This window comes from Uloborus diversus, chromosome 4 (genome assembly GCF_026930045.1).
Source record: "Uloborus diversus isolate 005 chromosome 4, Udiv.v.3.1, whole genome shotgun sequence".
NCBI lineage: Eukaryota > Metazoa > Arthropoda > Arachnida > Araneae > Uloboridae > Uloborus > Uloborus diversus.
The window spans coordinates 109271730-109287621 of record NC_072734.1 but is presented as its reverse complement, the minus strand read 5'-3'; the positions used below and the strand labels follow the sequence as shown (position 1 = coordinate 109287621).

General features: G+C 32.0%; 1 protein-coding gene across 3 annotated transcripts in view; it reads left to right on the top strand.

The window, feature by feature from the left end:
• The first annotated feature begins 881 nt into the window (after positions 1-881).
• Positions 882-15892, top strand: part of LOC129220493 (cytoplasmic tRNA 2-thiolation protein 2-like) — a 53786-nt gene continuing 38775 nt past the window's right edge. The window contains exons 1-5 of one of the 3 annotated variants that reach the window (XM_054854916.1): positions 882-1109; positions 1622-1644; positions 2901-3039; positions 7321-7381; positions 11284-11390. In XM_054854916.1, coding sequence (XP_054710891.1) covers positions 1643-1644; positions 2901-3039; positions 7321-7381; positions 11284-11390 — 309 coding nt within the window. In that variant the 5' untranslated portion in view covers positions 882-1109; positions 1622-1642. Of the gene's footprint in view, positions 1110-1131; positions 1694-2900; positions 3040-7320; positions 7382-11283; positions 11391-15892 lie in introns of those variants that run through there. The other 2 variants (XM_054854913.1, XM_054854915.1) reach the window with 2 other exon arrangements.

Below are 15892 nucleotides of genomic sequence, written 5' to 3'. Positions count from 1 at the left end.
TAGCGACGTGTTGTAATACACTGGATTCAAGCAAATTTATTAGTATAGCAACTATGAATTTTTTCCCCCAACTGGGTTTCTGAGTGAAATATACTAAACTAATATTTTTCAAAACCCAACCAAAAATTTTGGGGGTGCGGCGCCCCCCCTGGCACCCCCGTAAATCCGCCTATGGATGAGAGCTAATCGCTCTACTTTCGGGGGGGAAAAAATCGAAGACAGCACCGAAGCGCCTGTAATCACGCTTCAAACACATATCGCTTATAATCGCGTTTTTAAGAATTCTGTTTCTTAAAATTTCCTCAGGAGGTGCCCTGAAGCTTTCACCGTCTAAAACTGCGTTCTTATTAGGCCCAATGTGCTATGTGCTCGGTGCCTAAAATGCTCGTCGTTCAATGTTCCTTTCGCCCAAAATGCTCGGCGCCCAGTGTTCCCTGCGCCCAAAATGCTCGGCGCCCAATCTTCCTAAACCGTAGTCGCCACGCCCAGGTGGAGGGACATATCCGAGGCCTCCGCCTTGACCAGAAGACATGGACGCCACTGCCAAGAAGGAGGGACATGCTCCCGGAAGTTTGTGGAGTGCTGGATGCTATTTTTGTCTGGAGGGACTTTAGGTCGGCTCGGATGTAGCTGAAGTCAATTCCGCGGGACGGAAACTGCTTGTAGAAACAATAAATTCAACGAGTAAGGTCGTAAAACAACTTGTGATGTAAGAGGTGGTTCTTATTTAAATGTCGTTAGTGACATTTGTTTTGATAAGCGTTCCTAGGGACTCTAGTTTTTATGCCAGAGAGACTGACTTCTCAAAAGTGTATCAAGTGGTTTTTTTTTTTAAAACATCGAGTGCAAGTTTTCCTTATGAATGGCAACATGTAAAAACACACGTTCTTTCGGTCTTGACGTTACGTAAATAAACAAACTATTTTTATTCTTTATACAGTTTTTTTTAATATAAATAATAATATACGAGATTAAATATTCAAGTCTGAATGTATATTTATGTATTGAAATAGAAACCGTTCAACTTAAACAACAATGTGTTCTGTGACTGACGATATTGAAGATTTCTCTAAATGCACTTCCAAACCAGAAAGCTTGGCAGATAAAAGGTATATGAAACATTTGAAACGGTTTTATCTTTCTGTCAGAGTACATTCAAAATAATATCTATACATTCAGATTATTTTGATGGATGGCTCGCAAGTGTACCATTATTCCCGTGAAATGATTTTTGAACTGTGGTGTTAATCATGGGGATATTTCGATAATTGGGAATCTGACGCTCTTTCTTTATATTGGCGTCAATTTTCGGCTTCAGCGCCTGCGCGATAGGTATTTTTCGTTGCTAATCCAAACAAAGAGAACGGAAACATCTATTCACATAGGGTTACTATAAATCAGCAGGGTTACCAAAATAAAATTATTTACTCCAAAAATAATGCTACCGCGCCACATTTCCAATTATCGAAATATCCCCCCTGGGGTGTAATTTAATTTGTGTGATAGGCTTCCAGGCTTTCATGTTGGTTAGCCTAGGCCGCAGTGAGTGAGTTTGAATAAATGTCCATATTTAGTCAACTTAGGTATGTCGTGCTCTCATTTCAAATTCTTTTCATTACAGGTCGCTCCAATTTTGCAAGAAATGTAAGGAAAAGTCCATACTTCTTCTGCAGAAGAAAGATGCATTTTGCAAGTAGGAAAATAACATGATGTATTTTTGAAAGTGGAGTCAATTCTCGATAAGTCGATGTCCCAACACAACCTTCCCATTATTGGCAGTTAGAGCCACCGGAAGTTCCCACAGCCTTTTCAAAAGTTTAGGATCCATTGAAAACTAAGAGATAAAGGAATATTATTGTAATAAGCAGAAGCGGCGATCGGGCCTGGAAAGGGGAGGAGGCAAAAAAAAAAAAATAATAATAATAATAAAAATAAAAGACAACTAAAAGCCATAGGAATTTTAGTGGCAGCAAAAAAAAAAAAAAAAAAAAAAAAAAATGAAAGAAAAAAAAAGATTTTTAAAAAAGTATAAAATTTTACTAAAGCTGGTTTTGGGAGTATATGAGTGGTAACTGATGCAAATCTAACAGCTTAACTATTAGACTAGCATTATTCACCCCAAAGCATTTTGAGATGCCACAAACACATGGTAATAATTTCATTAAGCAGGTGTGGCTTGTTTAAAGTAAAACAATGAATTTAGTAATATCTAAACAATGAATACATAAACTAAAAGTTACTGCTTGTGCTAAATAATGTTTTGTAAACAGATGTACAAAGTAAAACAAGTAGTTATGATCTGAAAATTTTGACACTTCTGCTTTTTTTGTAATTCTTAGTTTTGGTTTCTAAATTGGAAAATAAAATTAATTAATTAACCAAAAAAAGTGTGCCCCTCCCAATTGCCGTCACTGATTATAAGGCTTTGATTTGTCCCGAGTTGACTGTTTTCTTGCATAAGTTCTTTGATAAAATAGTTTTTTGTGTTAGGCCTATCATTTTACTTTCAGGCTCTGGGTAGAATGGGTAGCAAGCAAAATAAGTTCGTAAATAAGCAGACTAGCAATTCAACAAGAGACTATAATTGGTAACAAAATTACCTGGAATACTTTGAATGGAATAAAAAAAACCACCAAGACAAATTTTTACATTATTTCTTTACAAATACTTTTTGTTGTTTAAATAAAGCATGATCATTTAAAATTTTTTAGAAACAAATAGAAAATATTTCTTGGAGTGGAATCTAACAAATATAAAGTTGAAAAAGATGTTTTTCATATATTGTATAACATTCTCCTTTTCTTTAATTTGAAAATTCCTAAAAGTGCAACAACCTTGGAGAATTATTTATTACTTACATTTAATTTATGGTTTATTAGTGATAAATTTTTTTCCCGTAGGTCTTGTTTTTTTGAGCATTGCAATCACAAATTTAGGTCCACAATTGGCAAATCCAAACTGATCAAGAATGGTGAAAAAGTTTTACTTGGATGTTCAGGTGGCAGGAAATCAGCAGCACTTTTGTCCATGACTCAACAGGTTTATTGTCATTTTTTTTCTCTTACGCTCAAAAAAAAAAAAAAAAAAGAAAAAAAAGCATGTAATTGTGCATAAATGGACAGTTGTTTAATTTCTATAGCCTGTAAAAAAAGTCTTATAAAGTGTCTAAATGTATGCTTTATATGTGTTTTCTGTTTTCTTCTCCCTAGTCTTTGCAAATTCCCATGTTAGTTAGAAATGTGTGCTATAAACATAAAATTAATGGGTTTGTTTCCAAAATTTTAAAAGTATTTTTTTTCTGAGAGCATACTTGAAAACATGGGATTTGACCATTTTAAAAATAATTTGACAAAGTTTAGTATCTTTTAACAATTATTTTAGTTGGTGCACAGATTCAAAATTGATTTTTACTTGTCAGCACATGACATCACAAGTGATGAAAAGTCATTCCCTGATGCCATTAGCGCAGAGCACAATGTTTAATTTGCTTCTTTACTCACATGTACTGGCAACAATATGGCTGATAGCAAGCATAGAGCCCAATATTTAATTTTTGCTTCTTGATTATCGTATCGTGGAAAGGCGGTAGACAGCAAGTGTAAGCATTCAGCTTACACTTGCTTCAGTGGAGTAGAGCGCCAAAATTCATCACTTGTGATGTCATAAAGACCACGCCTTATTTGAAGAATCAGAGGTTAAAAAAAATAATTAGAAATTAAACATTCTGAACATAAGATTTTCCTCACTCCATGGTTTTTCTTTTCTTTTTCTCATTCTATCAACTTCAGTGACTAAAAGTAGTACTTTTGACTGGTGGAAGCAACCCCATTCACCAAGTTCTCATGTTAGTTAGAAATGTGTGCCATAAACAGGAACTTTATAATTTTGCCTATTACCTCTTAAATACAATTTATATGTTAAAGAATTCTATACAGCTTACCCTAAACTGAACATGATTAAGATTTCCAGGTTTTAAAATTTGAAATTTTGTCAGCTGTTTACGGGGGCAGATGCAGAAATAATTTTTGTAGGGGACCCCAGAAGTTGAATAGTACCTTCCCCCCCCCCTGTGCAATGTTTCATAACAAAGTTTTCATAACTTCATTTTTAAATGGTTTTCTAGGATCCCTTAAGAACAAATATTCATCTTTTAAGTAACGTAAATGTTATGTCCCAATTTTTTTTGAATCTTGCCAAAAAATATCTTTAACATTTGAGGCAGTGAGAAGCAAAGGAATGTAAGTAGCAATATTAAAAATTTGGAGATAACCAGTACAAATAGTAAATGAACCTCTCCTCTGTCTTGGGGCAAGAGATTGTACTAGTAGTCCTGGTAGGTGCTGCTGTACAGCATGATTTAGGAAAAAAAATCAACGAAAGCCTACCAAGGACGTAATCTTTAAACACGTTTTACTCAAAACTTGAAAATATCCACTTACATCCCTTTGCTTCTCACTGCCTCATTTCAAGCCCCTGTATAATTTCACCAATTGCTTTTTTTTTTCACTCCGGAGGTCCCCGTACCTATCACTATTTGTGGTTCAACCAGTTGAATGGAGACCCTGAAGACAGCTGTGATTTTTGAATCCAGACCAGAAGTTGAGCAATCTTTGGTCCAGTACTCCCAGAGGTGTTGATTCACTCGGAGGACTTATGACCATGGGCATATTTAACATCCCCCCAGTCACCATTAATGAAGATAATGGCTCTTCGATCCCGCTAGGATCGAATTCGGAACCTTCTGGTCACAATTCCGATGCCCTCAGCGAGATACAATAAAATGAGCAGTTTTAGTTTGGAACATTGTCATAATGATTAAACCCAAGGGCATGGTTATTATATAAATCCAAACCTCATTTGAGTTTTTATAAATTAAGTTATATTTTAACTGTATAATATTATGTAGTTAGGAAAATCATAGCTTTATAGCATATTAGTTTTATTGAAGAATTTAGAAACTATTTCTTTCTGAATTTCAAATCAGATTGCTGAGTTGTTCTTAAAACCATGAGGCAGTTGAGAGTGCATTTCTTTTTTGATGCTACATGCCATTTTCATTAATATTATGGGGTTATGCCAAGAAACTATCATGTGATCTCTTTCATTTTACATTTTTATAAGTGGAAAGGAAAATCTATTGTTTTGCAAATAGTTTTCTTGATTGAGCTGACTCTTCTAGGTATGTCTACACATTTTTAAAAAAATGACATTTATAATTCCATCAAAATAGAATTAGCAGATGAACTGCGGTATTACATTCTCTTGAATTCAAAACCAGTGAGTTAAAAGCTTTCTGCTGCTCTGGCCTTGTATTACTTGTTTAGCAAACAAAAATGCTTTAATTCAAATACGCTTTGTGTTTTTTGTGTAATCTTTATGTTATAGAGAAGTCAATTAAAAATAATAAATGAAATAGGTAAATTAATTTAGGTACAGATGTGATATACCCCCCCATTTGGCGACATCTGATTTTTTGTACAAAATTGAAATATTTTTCTCGCCAATGAGGCGATAATTTTTTAAGCATGGCATCCCTGGCGAAATTAACCTGTGTTTGGTAACCTGAAGGCAAGCTAGTTAGATCTGTTCAAACTTGTTTACTTGGTTTCACGCAGGAGAGATACGTGTTGTTTCGAACAATATACCTTACAGGAAAGCTTATTTTGTGTTAGTTTAAATTCAGTAGTTGTGTTTTGAAGTAAAAACATTAGAAAATGCCAGTTTCTTCATACTTGAACGTTAATTAAAAGTTAACTCCAACGTGGTGTGTATCTGTAACGTGCCATTGTCATATGATATATTGTTTTAGACTGAGTGTGAGGATTTATACCATAAAAAGGTAAGTTCTTCATTTTAGAATTAAAAAAAAAAAAACTCTCACTTCCGAAATTCTTTGTTTTTACAAATCCTTGAGGGGTTCTTGTAGTTTTTAACTTTATTTTCACTGTTTGTAAATTAATTTTTCAAAAATAGTACGGTTATTTTGTTCTAAAAGTTAATTCTTATCGATGCTACGAATTATTTAGACATTCTATAAACGTGCTTCCTTTAGGTACTGAATTTCTGAAAATAAGTTGACTCCAGCATTTTATAAAAATATGAAGGTGTTATTTTATGTAAAATATAATAGGTATTTTGAAAGCATGTCTGGATAGCAAATAAATGTATGGTACTTTTGTACTGTTTATGTTTAGGATGTTTTGTTAAAACATTTCTACTTTTCATACATCGAAATTTGAGTAACTAAGCACTTTTTTGGCTGAAATAGTTATTGATTTTGGGGGTGTTTCCCACTTTAAACATCACAATTTGAATCGCTTTGCTCTTTTTTACCTGAGTATGAGAAAAGTTTTTGTTCGATGAGATGCATGATAGAAAATAGCTTTTATTTCTATTGGTACATATTTCATTGGTGAGCTGTTATAGTAATTTATCAATTTAAGCATTTTAAATACTTTCTAGTAATTGTTCTTTGTGTACAAAAACTTTCTAGTTTCTGGTATTTTCGAAGCGTATATTCGTGGTGTTTTTTGTTGTGGTTTTATGTTGTTTTTATATATATTGTGTTCTGAAGTGCTTTGATCATATTTTTTATCTCATTTTTTCCTGTTGGCGCTAAAAAATATCGCTAAGAACGATGTATGACATATGTCGTCATACATCGTTTTCTTGGCGACGCTTTCTTGGCGCTAACAGGAAAAAGTCGCCAAGGGTGGGGTATATCACATCAGTTCCTTTAATTTAACTTAGAAAGTTAAAGTTATGTAAAATTTATCCTCTAACATCCATTTGAGAATTTTATAAAACTGCACTGATAGAACCGAAATTTTTTGTTCATATTGGAATCTCTAAAATTGTAACAAATACATGAATATTATTTCACAAATACATGAATGTTAAAAACGGTCACTTATTCACCAAATCCTTAATTGTTGGAAAATGTAGTGTACTGAATTATTCTGCAGTGGGAGGTAAAGGGCAGAACTGCAAATTTTTAATTTTTTTTTTTCATTTTTGTCTTTTGTTGTACGTTAGCTTTATTGTTCAAGCTTGCTTATTTGGTTGTGCTGAAAAAAAGGCATGAAAAAAACGTCTATTTCCCTATTGTTGGTACTAAATCCAAAAACACGTTCCTTCAAATATCTCAAAAACTCATTTATGCAGATACTGCCGTTTACCTGCCCACAGCAGTATTGTTTTTACTGTTATCAATTTACATTTTGCAGCTTCAATACTTTCTTCCTTTAATTTTTTAAAACGTATTTTACTAAAAATTTGATGAAGTTGTTTTATTTGTTTATTTATTATTATTTTTTATAGACTTTGGGATCTTTATCCTTGAAACAAATAACTTTTAAGGCTGGAGTACTTCTTATAAATGGTAATTTAATTTTTATTTTCATCTAGTCTGCATATGTTTAAATTTTTAAGCTTGTGTTTTATGATATATTTTAGAGACGTACCGAGTAGCACTTTGGCCGAGTACCGAGTTCTCGGCCTTTTACTACTCGGCCGAGTACCGAGTTACCGAGTACTCGGCCGAGTTACCAAGTACCAATTATGTTTTATGAAGAACCACCGACACACATGAGATGAATTTTGAACTTATTGGAATAGCAGTATAGACCTCCTTGTCCATATAATAGTTTTTAAAACTAAATTCCTGCTGAAATTCAATTTACGCATTATATAAACAATTTTGTTTGTGTCAAAAATTTTACAAAAAAATTATTTTTAAAATTAAAAATAAATAAATAAAACGTATGATTTATCAAGTTGGAATTAAAACAAACTTATAACAATCAATTATAGTTTTATTCCGCCAAACATAAATAATTTTAATACAACAAATGTGCAGGAACACTGCAGACATGTGTTTCTGCCCCCCCCCCCCCCCCCGTTACAAGGAACGTCTTTTTCAGCGCATAACATGTGAGCTCAAGAATGTAAAGACATTCGACAAAAAAAAAATCTGACTTTTGTCGAATGCCTTTAAATCTACGAGCTCCCATGTTGTGCATTGAAAAAGGAATTCCTTGTAATGCGAAAACACGCGTCTGCAGTGTTCCTGCACTGTGCTTTTAACGTTGTTTTATTTCCTTTTATTTTTTAAGCAAAGGTATTTTCATAATTTTTTATAACTAATTTTTAATTGTAACAAAAAGCCATTTTTAATATAAAAATTCCATATTTTCTATACTTGTTTTTGCATAATTTTACATAAATATGTTTTATCAACTTTGGGGACATTAAAATAAAGATTTAGTCCATTGAAGCATTACAAACTTCATTATTCTCAAAATTTAAAAATTGACTTATAAATTTTAATTGTAAATGATTGCAAAATATAATGCTTGCTCTTTTTTCTTTAAATTTTAGTATCTGCCTTGGACAATATTCAATTTTTTGCAATTACTCGGTATTGGCCGAGTATCTGATCAGAATTTGGCCGAGTACCGAGTACTCGGCAAATTGGCCGAGTAGGCCGAGTACCGAGTAGTTACCAAGTACTCGGTACGTCTCTAATATATTTCGATGCATGTATTTTGATGCATATTGCAGTTAGCAATATGTTCCACTTCCTTAGTAAACAATCTATTCCTCTTCCTTAGCAAGCACTATAAGTTTGACAGGGTAACCCCCCCCCCCCAAGAGAAAGGATGCACCACCACCCCAAAACATCATAAAGACCCCCTCCCCCCAAAAAAAGAAAGAGCCCCCCCCCCTAAAAGTTTCAATGATACAGTCTGCGCCACGACACGCCCTAGGTGGGCACCTCTTAATTTAAGCAGAAAAGTGATAAACACTGCAAAAGTTGAAGAGCTGATTCATATTGATTAAAAGAAAAATTCATGTAGTCCGCATGTGTTTAAATTTTTAATTATGTGTTTTATGATATGAGCTGCATTGCCCTGCTTTGCACAGTCTTCCTCAAAAATAAAAGTTATGTCAAATGATGCATGTTCTACAATCAGGCTTCAATTAGAGAAAAAAAAAATACTATGAAATTTCCTGTCGAAATAATCATTCTTAAAGAAAGAAAATGGCAAATGAAAATTCTCAAATAAATTAAACGCAACCCTCCAGAAATACAACTAAAATCCTCAATCACCTTCTGCTGCCAATACAAAAAAAAAAAAAGAAGAAAGAATATAAATTCACAACTCCAATAAACTATTGCGGGCGCTGCAGCCACTGTCTGATGGCAGATAAAAAGGGTAAAACAAACAAATGCTGTAACTTATAACTTGCTTTGATGCTTAGTGAATGACAGTAATTTTTCATCGTGTTTGTGGGAAGCTTTCTTTTCTATTCTTCTGAAATTACATTACACCATAAACTGTCTGAAGCCCAGGCCCGTGTCCAGATTTTCATAAAGGGAGGGGTTTTAATCTTACCTGGGGAGGGGAGAGAATTCATTCCCTCACAACCTTTATTAGTTTTACTACAAATTATCGATCCCAGTATGGCGTTTATGCACCTGTAAGTACTGCTGTAACCTCCCCCCCCCCCCCGTCTTCCCCTAGAAGAATAATTCTGGCTGCTCAACCAAAGTATTCCTTCATTTTACAGATTCACTTTTATCAAACTTTGTTTGTTTCTTTTTAATTAAATCTGTTAACTATGCGGTTTATTGCAACAAGTATTAAAAACTCTCAACGAATTCTTTTTATGTAAGAGAATGCATATCAGATTTTATGTTCTGAAATAAGGCTTAGAACGAGCGAATTGTAAATGCAAATTACATTACTAAACACCATCACTAATACATCTTCATAGCTGCAACACATGCCAAATTCATCATTACCTCCCTACAATAAGCAATATTAATGCTTTGTATTGGTAGATAATTCGACGGTTTTACCACCACAGTTTTTCCAAAATATTATTTCAGTCGGCAAAGCTTTAACAGTTGTAAATTACATAACATTTGAATGTTATGCAAAATTTTTTAAGTTATAAAAGAAGAAAGAAATGCAAGCGTTTAGGTCCAACTGAGTTGAATTAGGGGGGAAAAAATACAGAATTACTGAGTTAAAATTACAGAAAAACTTCAGAGAGAAGGGGGGGGGAAGGGGAACGTTAAACGCAGGCTTTTACATTAAAGTTAATTTAAGTAAATCGTTTTCTTCATTTGACATACTTTTTTTTTCAATGGGAGGGGTTTAACCCCTAAAACCCTCCCCTTGGACACGCCTCTGCTGAAGCCTATAATTTACCCCAAGGAAAACTTGTGGAATGTAATGTTTTACCTTTTTTTTTAGTATTATTAATCATTGCAAGATAGCGTATTCAAGCTCTGGAGTTGCGAATTGCCAAATAATAATAAAAAGGGAAAATTTGTATTTCAAAACAAAAACAAAATTTTTTTTATTCACAGTCGAGAAAAAGAATTGGCAACATTCTTAATTGTTTTATTCATACTAATTTAAAATACGATCCCGGGAACAATAATTTTTTAATTTTCCGATATGAAAATGCTGTTCCATTAGGCTTAAAAATGCTTATAACTGTTCTTCTGGAAATTTTACAGCCTTTTTTTTTGAAATTCGAAGGAAGGAAATATACTCCAGGCATATTTTTTGCAAGCTTTTGAATGGTGCTAAAATCAAACAGATCAGATAATCATTTTGGGTAGAAAGAGCCATTTAATGCCATTTTCAGGGCCCTAAAACTAAAATTCGAAGGGTGCGGTACTTTTTTAGTGTTCGAAAAGTTCCCTACGTTCCTTCAAGAGTGTCCAAGTACTTCCCTGCCAAATTTGGTCGAGATCCGACGTAAAACTGGATTTGTAGAGATTTGTATACATATATGCACACATATTCTTTGTTTTATTCATATAGATTTTGATGCATGTTCTTGTGGAACATATTGCAGTTAGCAATATGTTCCACTTCCTAAGCAAGTAATATACGTTTGAGCAGAAAATTAATAAATACTGCAAAAGCTGAAGAGCTGATTCATATTGATTAGAAGACTAATTCATTTCTGATTTATCCTTGACCCCAAATGTCTTTCATCCTTTTCATATTTTTTTTTAGATGCAGTATAGTCTAGTCAGTATTTGATTCATTACTTTTCAAATTTATAGAATTTACTTTATACAATAGATGACAAGGAAAACATTCATGAGTATTTTTTTTCTCCACGATTGAATGGATTCCTGGTTATCTTGGCTGCAACTTATAGCTCATTTGTTCTGACAGATGAGCTGTAAGTTGCATTATGTAAGTGATGAGCAGTTTTTTTTTCAAAAATCCTAGTAAATTGTTTGAATTTCAGATGCTTTTCTTGTACCAGACATTAAAGATGAACAAGCGGAAATACTTGCTATAATTGATATTCTTAAACAGTCTGGAATTGATATTTTATATTCATCTCTTGAAATGGTATACTATCCATATTTTTCTCCTTTTTATCAAACATTCATGTAATTTTAAATTGCGCAATTATTTTTGCCAACTCATTAATTATAGTTTTATACATTGTTTGAAGGAATTCAAATTGTATCAACCTGTTCTTTGTTTTAACAGTAAAAGAGCTTGGTTGTTATTTCAAATGTTAACAAGATGCTAGTATTTACTTATTCTTGTAATATACTGTAGTAAAATCGAGTGCTGCTTGTCAAACTTATTATTGCATTGAAAAAAGGTGACATTGCATAGCACATTCACCTCAAAAGTAAATTAAAAGGGAAAATTATTAAGCTTAATTTTAAAACCCCTTGAAAAATATTTTATGTAATGTAAAATTAAAGAATGACAAAATAGAAGCCTTCACTACCAGTATAAATTTAATTGTTTAGTTGATTTTATATGTTTATTTACCCAGGTGTTTTTTTTTTTTTTTGGCAGTATAGTCCTATATTTCCTATAAATCCTATATTTTTCAAAAAAGGTCAAAAACCATCCTATATTTTCTATAAATCCTATATTTCCAAAAAAAAAATCCAATATTTTTGGTACCCCAGAGGAATGCTACACCTTATGCATAACGAGTTATGTGACCTTTCATTGAAAATTATGCCCTGCTTCATCAAAAAAGAAGCTCTTAAAGGGAAAGCTGATGAAAATTTACTTGGTTAGAGCCAATAAAATATTTGAAATTTCATATGGGTAAAACGTTGCCCCGATAGCCCCAAATGTACCACAAAAACATTTATTCAATTTAAGAAATAAAGTATCCTGCACGTGGCCTAAAATTTATAATTTTCTTCAAAAAACTTATATTTTTCTATATGTTTTTTTTTTAATGCAAAGTAAATTTTCAGAAATTATAAAGCTGAAAAATATAAACAATGAAGTAGGTAATTAGCATTAAGTAGGAGATTTTGCTCTCATGCAATATTTGTCTCCCACATAGTACTCAAAAATATGGGCTTTTATGTTTCAGTTAAATTTTCATTTTTAATACATTATTTTTTTATTTTTCATTTTCAAATGTTGATTTAAATGTTTTTTTGCTAATAATTTTTGAAATTGATTTTTTAAAATTTATGTATAATTTTTTTTAAAATAAATAGAAAAAAAAATCAATTTTTTGAAAAAAGGCCTGCTGTGTACCTAAATATTTTTTAATTTGGATAAATGTTTTTGTGGTACATATAGGGTTATAGGGGCAACGTTTATCAAGATGAAATTTCGAATTTCCAAAAAAAAAAAAATTCTTGATTCAGCCTAGTACATAAGTGCTGGTTCACAATGTCAGACGTAAGTCGGCACAAAAATATTTAGTTTTGACATAAAAGGAAAAATATAAGAGGGTGTGCAACTTGAGAAAACAAAACTTCCTTTCTTTTTTTTGGATACACCCTAATGTACATCAATGACAAAGATATTCCTAAGAATGTAGCAGGTAACCCCATTAATAAGTATTTTGATTTCATCTTTTACCTGAAGAATAAAAAGCTGCACTACCCTAGTTAGATCAAACTTGTTGAGGCTGTCCTGACTTTCTCTCATGGCCTAACTTCCAAGGAGAGAGGTTTAACAAAAGAATTGTGACTAGTGACAAACCAAACATGAGTTTAGACACAATGGTTGCTCTCAGAGTGATAAAAGACTCAGTAAAACACCATGGAAAATGTTGATGTGAATAAAAAAAAAAGTTCCATTTGTGCAAAGCAGAGCACACGTGAAATATAAGGAACAGAAAGAAAAAGTCTGGAAAAACTAAGAAGGCAAAATATAAAACCTAAATAGGACTCAAATGTAAATGCATGATTGACATTGAGGCGGGGCTAGCCGTAATAGACACTGTTAATAAAAAATTTAAAAGCTGCTCAGAAAGAGTCAAGCAGTTTATTTAATTTGTTGCTAAACCATTTTAATTTTTAATTGAAATAAATTTCCCATAATATTGTCATTGTTTTTATTTATTTATTTATTTAATTTTTTTTTTTTTGTATGTGAGAAATTTAAATTTTTATATTTTGACAGTAAGGAATCAATAAGGTATGTCTAACAATTTTTGTATACATAATATTTCATCAGTGGTACTAAAAAGTAATTTTTTTATGATGTGTATGCAAAATTTAATATTTTTTAACGTCCCATAAATCCTATATTTTTTCAAAACGTGTCCTATATTTTTTTCAAAAAATGTCCTATATTTTGTCAGTTGGTCGCTTTGATCCCTGTGTATATATATATATATATATATATATATATATATATATATATATATATATATATATATATATATATAAAATTAAGCGAACAGAATTTCAAATATTAAACAAATTATAAATAATTAATGATGATAAAAAGGAAAAATGCAAACAGCTATTAAGTAGGAAAAGATCAAGTGTGAATCCAGAGCTCATCAGCCGTGGAGGATTCATTAATTATGGTCAAAAGACCAAAATTTTAACTATTGACTAAAAGAGAATGTTTAAGCTCCAGTACATGCAATATAGAGTAACAATGGGCAAAAGCACCACTTGCCAAACTAAAAACAATAAACTAGAGCTCAAACCTAAAACTAAAAGCAGGGGGTTTCGCCTCGACTAATTAGGAAAACAAGTTCCGATAATTAGCCATCCATGGGACAGTACCTGCCTATAACAAAATTGTCTTACCTTGAAATCCATGTAAACAAAGCCGATTCCATTGTTCAACCTGATAAAATTCCATTCCAGTTGTCAACATAACAATAAAATAAAGATAAAAACATATCCAGAGGATCAGTCCATAGACATACCGAGTCGCCTGTTTCCCACGTGTAAAAATTCATCCACCCCGGTGATTCATAAAAAATGGTTTGTCACGATTGTATCATACATTTACACAGTTAAACAGTTTCAAAAGAAGCGAAATGCTCATCGAAGGCTATACTTAAACAAATGTTTTCAACTAGGTTTTTAGGGAAGTTATTATTAAAAAGTAAGTTTTTGAGTACTGATATTTCTTGCTTAAATGCAGAAATGGTATTGCAAATTCTTTTTATTCTGATAGCTTGCGAAACAATGATGCCAATAAAAACTTTTTTACTTAAGCAGGAGGAAAAATCCTGTAAGCTGTTAACTGTGAAATTAAATTCGCGTCTTTTATCATAGATTGTAGTGGAACAATTTGAGTCAATTTGTATGTTGATATCCAGGAAATTAAAGCTTTTTTGATTAGAACTAGTCTTTTTGAGCATTAATGAACTATGATAAATAGTTTTACTAAGTTCAGAAAAATTAGGAAAATTTATACACAAAAGGTCATTGATGTATCTGCAACAAAGAGGTGTAGAGGAGACAAAGAACTTCAGCACTTTCAATTTCACAGTTTTGATAATATTTCTATTTCAATTCTAGGTTTTGAATACTCTCTGGAGAAGAGACTTTCACTAGAATCTCATTTTATTCTGCAATTCAAATCTATTTTTCCTTATGGGTTAAATTCTTCCTGTGATAATAAATTATATACAGCATACCATAACTCATCTAAAAATCTTAGTATTTATTCTCTGTTTAGATTCGGAAATAATACTAGTACTTCTCGTTTTAATAGAGGATCAGGAAAATCCCCTCCTCGTTTCTGCATTTTTTCGCCCATTGATATTCTAGATAAGCTTGAAAATTCATTTTGTCATCCTTATGACACAGAATATGTAAGGAAATTTCTTTTTAGTCTAAAACTTAAATTTCTAAAAAAAACTCAAAAATTTCCTTCCAAACTACCTTTTTAAAAATTCACACTTTGAATTTCTTTGTTATGATCTTCTGATATACAAAGTTGGTTATACTCAACAACATCAAACCTACTACTGTACTTTTAGTTTTTTGCAAAAATCCTTCAACTATTTAAACTTTTCAAAACTACACAGTAAACTTTTGGATTTTTTTCCCATCAAGGATCTACAAATTGTCTTCAGCTACAAATTCGAAAAAAAATTCTAAACTATCAAGAAGTTGCTAAAAACTTTGATAAATATTTGGACGTTGATTGCAATTGTGCTAATTTCTCTAATTCCATCTTCTTCAACTCTGATCTAGGTCATATTCTGACCGGTGATTTAAATTTTTTACAAAACAAAAAACTCATTAAACTTTTTAGTTTGGGTGCTAAATATCGGCCTAATTTTCGTATTAATTTCCTGAAAGCTTATAATAAGCTTACATTTGAACTTGAATATTTTTTAAGAAAAATCTCATATAGTTTTAATGTTCCACTTAATGCATTTCTTGAATATAGACACTACTTTTTAATTGAATTGAAATCACGTTTACGTGATATTGTCAACACAGAATCTTCATACTTCTATCTCTCTGCTGATGAAAATAATGCCATTAATGAGTTTAAAAAAGCCTTTGTCTTTACGGTTGTTGATAAAGCCAGTTCTAATTACTCTATCTGCTGCAAAAAAATGTATGCTAATGTTTTGAAAAATGAACTAGAAAAAA